Source organism: Erinaceus europaeus, chromosome 5, assembly GCF_950295315.1.
Source record: "Erinaceus europaeus chromosome 5, mEriEur2.1, whole genome shotgun sequence".
Taxonomy (NCBI): domain Eukaryota; kingdom Metazoa; phylum Chordata; class Mammalia; order Eulipotyphla; family Erinaceidae; genus Erinaceus; species Erinaceus europaeus.
Genome location: NC_080166.1, coordinates 46843328 through 46849327, shown reverse-complemented (window position 1 = coordinate 46849327; position 6000 = coordinate 46843328). Strand labels below are relative to the sequence as shown.

At 40.8% G+C, this 6000-nt stretch overlaps 1 protein-coding gene across 1 annotated transcript in view; it reads right to left on the bottom strand.

The window, feature by feature from the left end:
- Positions 1-228: 228 nt before the first annotated feature.
- The window catches only part of ADAMTS6 (ADAM metallopeptidase with thrombospondin type 1 motif 6), a 313675-nt gene continuing 307903 nt past the window's right edge, over positions 229-6000 (bottom strand). The window contains exon 25 of the mRNA XM_060191274.1: positions 229-3435. Within this exon, the coding sequence (XP_060047257.1) occupies positions 3326-3435 (110 nt within the window). The 3' untranslated portion in view covers positions 229-3325. The remainder of the gene's footprint in view (positions 3436-6000) is intronic.

Here is a 6000-nt window from a genome sequence, read left to right as displayed (position 1 = left end):
GGTTTTGGGCTGCAGCTCCAACCCGTTTTGTTGAGCATAGTAATGTGTGCGCCATTACCCACCCCCTCCCAGAAGTAATTTCTAAGAAATGTATTAAGTATACAGCAAGTTATCTAAGTCCTAGGCTTGGATAATGTACGTGTTGTATTCCAAGGGTTAGATTCTTCCTAGTGTAAGTTTAACACCAGCTTTGGGGATAATAGACAACTTCCACCTGAATCATTCTTACAAGCTAAAATTTTATTTTCACTAAATTATCTATATTAAAAAAACAATCTTGTGCCTGGTGTGGAATTTCACTCCATCAAGTGTTACAATGATTTTTTAATTTTTATTTTCATTTCAAGCAGGAGAATGGATGCAGAACAGGTGTTAGAAAACATGGCAATAAATTAGAATATAATTTACAAAAGCAAAAATAAAGTAACAGTGTACCACATTAATACTGAGTATAAAATAATAAGCAACAGCTAATTACAATAATACAAAGGCAATTCCATTCTGTATCATAAGGCTATCTATGTGACATTCACTCAAATAAAAAAAAAAAAATCTGAATGTAATAAGCCGTTTGGGGGAGTCATGTGAATTGAAAGGGGTCTAATCAGTTGGGTACATTTATTTACCTCTATTTATTTATTTATTTATTTATTTATTTATTTATTTATTTATTTTTGTTAGACCATAATGCCAGTGGCAGACACTGCTGTCAGCCATGAGGTACCAGTTTCCTTGGAGTTTCTTAAGTAGTCTGTGTAACTGACTAATTTTGTAAGGCCTTCTCTGATGGCTCTGCCTCCATGGCCACCTATTATTATTTAGAAATAGAGCATCGTGTAACCGTCTGATTGGCCACACAATAGCAGTGGTGTTGTGATGTGCCCTAGAGTATGATTCTCCTCCCACTCAGCTTTAAATTCAGGGCCTACCTGAAGACATTTAGTCCTGTTACATCTGTGCTTGGTTCTTTCTAGAAATGCTATCTGAAGTTGGTCCCAAGAACTGCCTCCTGACCTGGGCGCTGATGCACACCCCAGAGGGAACACAGGCTGCCTCCCTCCTCTAGCACCAGTCAGGGTACTGCACACTGCCCAGGGGGATAGCCTTCTGCAGAGGGGTTTCTGGAAGACATGAAGAACAGATGTGTGTCAGTAAAGTAAGAAGTCCTGTCAAAATGAAAACATGAGCTGGCATTTGTGTTGGAGATTAGTGGCCCCTGATAGCAAAGCTAGGCCTACAATGCCAAAGCAAGTGTAGATCTGTTCACTGCATCCCACCAGGGCACATTAGCACCAAGTTGACTGCTCTTCGCAAGGGACGAAAAGAATTCAATGCGACGGCTCCACTGAACAGTGGAGGTGGCACTTGGACTGGTTTTCTAAGAGCAGCATAGAAAGGCATCCTGGAAATACCTCCTGTGGATTACCAGTAGCTCTTTCTGGAAAGTTCCAGAATGTGAGTTGTAGCATTGAGAGAACAGATGCCATTATATGGATGACATTGACTGAGTTTGCAGAACAGCGTCTTGTGTTGACTATCCACAACACGCCTGAAGTTTAGGTTACTATTTGAAGTCTTTTCTGGCAAAATAAAACCCGATTTATCTACATTTAGGTCATAATGATATGACTCGCCTGACATGCAGTCTCAGAGAAGAGTGATGGATTAAAATCAAGTGTACTCTTCAGCTACCAACAGTATCTTTACCAAAGGAGCCACTGGGTTTGGGTTAGGTGCTGGTGAACACACATGTAGGACAGCAAACGAGATGTGGTGGGCACAATACACATTCATCTAGAACTGACTGCATGCTATAAGTGTTCAAGTATAAATGTCAAAATAAGCAAGTACCTTCTTTCCTTTCCTTCAACTTCACTTTTAAATCTCTTTGATGAGCATAATGTGAAACTCTTGGATGGGGAAAATATGAGCGAGTCAATCTAATTTAGGTGGAGTGCATTCTAGAGTCTGACTTGCCCAAGAAACTGGGTTTCACATTTAACTGCCATTCAGAGTATCCATAAAAACAGAAGATGCTTGGTTGAGTGACTCTTAAAATTACACTTTATGAATTCTAGTCTTCATGAGTTTTTCTTCTTTGGTTGTTATCCCTTGCCTACTTTAAAACTCACAGAAATAGCACATTTATGTGCAGGCACACGCATCCTACCCACACACTCAAAAGCGCCCGTGCGCACACATACACATACACACTTCTCTCACATAAATAAAGGCCCTTCTGCCATATCAAAGAAGGGGCATCTGGAACCCATCATAATTGTCAGCAAAAGGATCTGCCTGGTTGTGACTGAGCCAGTCTCTCTTTTGCATGGTATCATCTCAGTAAGATCGACATGCGTGCAACAGTCCAACAGGGCAGAAGCCGTCCTGTGGCTGGAAAGGATGTAAACATGAGTGAGTTGGGGTGACTCAAGTAAGAGCTGTAGCATCCTGTGTGAGGGCAGCCAAAGGCCTGGGACTTCAACCTCTACCATACCCCAGGGCCGGCTTCTGATTGAAATTGAAATGGTTTTTTTGTAAAGTTTTAAAGGTAATCTCAGCTTCACTTGCACCATGGCAAGTTGGCCATAGTCTTTTAGCACTGAATTTAAAGACTTGCACAGCTGCAACAACAGATGCACTGCTTTAAACTAACAATGTCCTTCATTGTTGTCCGGTTTAATATAGTTTATATATGGCTCACAGCAGTGTTCAGAACAGGGGAGTTATTCCTAAAAAAATTAAGTGGAATGAAGAAAAATGATGCAAACTTACTTTCGATTTATACTTGCTCCTTAATTTACAGTTCAAAGCCTGTTTTAGAATTTAATTGTGGTGCTGTTGTAGTGAAATAAGGTATAGTAAATACTTTTAAGCTATGACTTAAGATTTCTGATTCTTCTCGACTTCCATAGTTGACCAAGTCATAATAGCTACATTTTAAACAGTTTTAAATACAAATGGATTCAGTGTCATTGCTAAGTCCATAATAAAAATTATCTTAATGGTCCAAGGAGGTAAACAGGCTATTGAATTTTCTAGAAAGAACACAAACATTCCACAGTAAGCAAGTCTCCCTGTGTTGTTTGGATCTCTCCAATCTGGCATTCCCTCCTTATACCGTGTCCAGCACTTTGGATCAAGAAATCCCACTTCACAGAAGTTAAAATAATATTGAAATCCTGTCAGCTAGGGCTGACCAGTGGTTACGTTTTCCACAGGGTAATGCATTTTCAAGGACATCAATCCTCTTTCTCTGGGTGGCTCTCTTTGATGGACGAATTTCCAGGGTGAAATGACAAGGCTCTCTCTGGCTTTCCATGGGTCAGTGTCCTTGGCAGGTCTTACAACACATCTGTCTAAAGTATGCTCGACTGCAGAACTTGAACTTCAGCACCAGTGGGCAATAAGCCACTTTGTTCACATCTTTGCACTCTAACGAATAGGGGCAGAAAATGGAAAACAATTAAGGCACATAAATAAGGACATAAACAAGCAGATGAATTTCTCTGTTCAACAAGGACTCCTCCCATTCCCTTTTCCCTTCCCCCACAATCCCCCACGCCCCCATGCCAATCCACCTTGGCTTTTATAACCATGTGGTTTTTGTTTTTGTTTTTAAGCAAACTCTGTCTGGGTACAGCCTACCAGAAACATTCTTCTGATATAGTTTAATACAGATTAAAAAAAAAAAAAGATTGCAAGGCTTTTCTCCCAGACTTTTATAAGTATGGTGCATGCCCACTGTGTCTTGAAAGAATTACCATTTGTTGGGATAAGTGATCACTTTAGACAGCTTGGAAACATGAGTCATTTTTCTTACAGCATTTTTATTGCTTCTTTCTCAAGGGTTATTTTATTCGGCACTGCAAGGTTATCCAAAATCAAACATGAGTTGCATTGTCTGATACCAAAGTACACATGTCTCAAGAGAATCTCTGCATCTGTGAGGCATGGGGATGGGCCTGGGTGAATGAAAAGGATTGCTGACAGTGGCTTAGATTCAACAACTCTACTAGACAAAGAGGAAAACTTTGAGGGGTTGGCCTCAAATGGCAGCAGTCTGTGGGTTATGGAAACATGTAGAAATGTCTTTTTTTAATTTGGAAGTGAGACATGGCCTTCTTTTTTCCTATGTGTATTTTCTCCTCGGTGCTAGAATTGCCACAGTTGAAGCCTGCAGTTCTTGCAGCCAGAGGATGAATAAATGATTCTTTCTCCCTCGCTCCCGGAGTCTGGTTGCAGAAGATGGAGTTGAGGGGCCGATTCAGAGAAAGAGACATGAGCCTTTGATTCTTGTAAGCACTCCCCACTCCCTCCTATACCCAATACTGCCAATAATAATATTCTCTAGTTCTCTGGTCACTTTTACCTGGGAATTTTAAAAACACTCCTTAAATCCAGTAATTAAATTCCCAGATGCCTCCCAGAATTGAAGTGACACCCTTAGATTTCCTGGTGATTATACCAAACTGTTTTGTGTAAAATATTTAAGGTAATTCATAACAGGCAAAAATACTGGGTAGGATTCAGTAGGAACGACCAGTCTTGTTGTTATTTCCATCTTTATTTGCTTACTTTTCCCTGGCTTCAGAAACCCACTAGAATGCTAAGAGATCATCCACATTCGCCATATGATAATCTTGAAAATAATTAAATGCAAGGAAATGGGAAACTTTCCAGTTTATTGATCTCAGCTTTTAAAGCTGTCAGTGGAAGCTCCATCAACATCAAGTTCCTATTCAAGATGTTCCTATTCAAGATGTATATTACAACAAGAATCATATTAGAAGCTTGCCAAATTAGAGTTTTCAGTTCATTTAAGTTTTCACTGAAACAAGGTAGGGGAGACATAGATATGTCTTTAAACTTTTCACTGAAAAAGGAAATCAGATGATACTTGGTGAATCAAATTTGAATTCAAGGTGAATTCTGTTTTTCCACTTATTTTAATTTGGAGGTGACTTCCTATTTCTTTTTCCTTTTAAAAATATTTTATTTTTTTATTTGGGATAGAGACAGAGAGAAATTGAGAGGGAAGGGAGAGAAAGATAGAGACACCTACAGCACTGCTTCACCTCTCATGAAGCTTCCTTCGTGCAGGTGAGGGCCAGGACACTGTGACGTGTGTGCTCTACCAAGTATACCACTTCCTAGACTCAGTACCCTTTCCTTCCCTTCCCTTCCCTTCCCTTCCCTTCCCTTCCCTTCCCTTCCCTTCCCTTCCCTTCCCTTCCCTTCCCTTCCCTTCCCTTTCCTCTTCCTGTCATGATCAGTAAAAAGCACCCCCTCCTCCACTAAAAAAAAAGTATAGACAAGGGAGTTGGGTGGTAGCGCAGCGGGTTAAGCGCAGGTGGCGTGAAGCACAAGGACTGGCGGAAGGAAGCCGGTTTGAGCCCCCGGGTCCCCACCTGCAAGGGAGTCACTTCACAAATGGTGAAGCAGGTCTGCAGGTGTCTCTCTTTCTCTCCCCCTCCCTGTCTTCCCATCCTCTCTCCATTTCTCTCTGTCGTGTCCAACCAAGACGACATCATTAACAACAACTACTACTACTACAACAACAATGAAAAACAAGGGCAAAAAAAGGGTAAATATAAAAAAAAATTTTTTTAAGTATAGACTGAAATATTTTTTGTGTGAAATGTTTCATCGGTGTTTTTTAATCGGTGTATTAAAAGGCATATTTTGTCAAGATAGTGTAATTGTTTTTTATATTTACTTATTTATTTATTTTCCCTTTTGTTGTCCTTGTTGTTTTATTGTTGTAGTTATCAGGACAGAGAGAAATGGAGAGAGGAGGAGAAGACAGACAGGGGGGAGAAAGACACCTGCAGACCTACTTCACCGCCTGTGGAGTGACTTCCCCTGCTTGGTGTGTGAGGGAGGGGCTGGACCTGGGATCCTTTCACCTGTCCTTGTGCTTTGCGCCACCTGCGCTCAACCCCCTGCGCTACTGACCGACCCCCATGTAGTTGTTTAGATAAGAAAATCTGACATAGT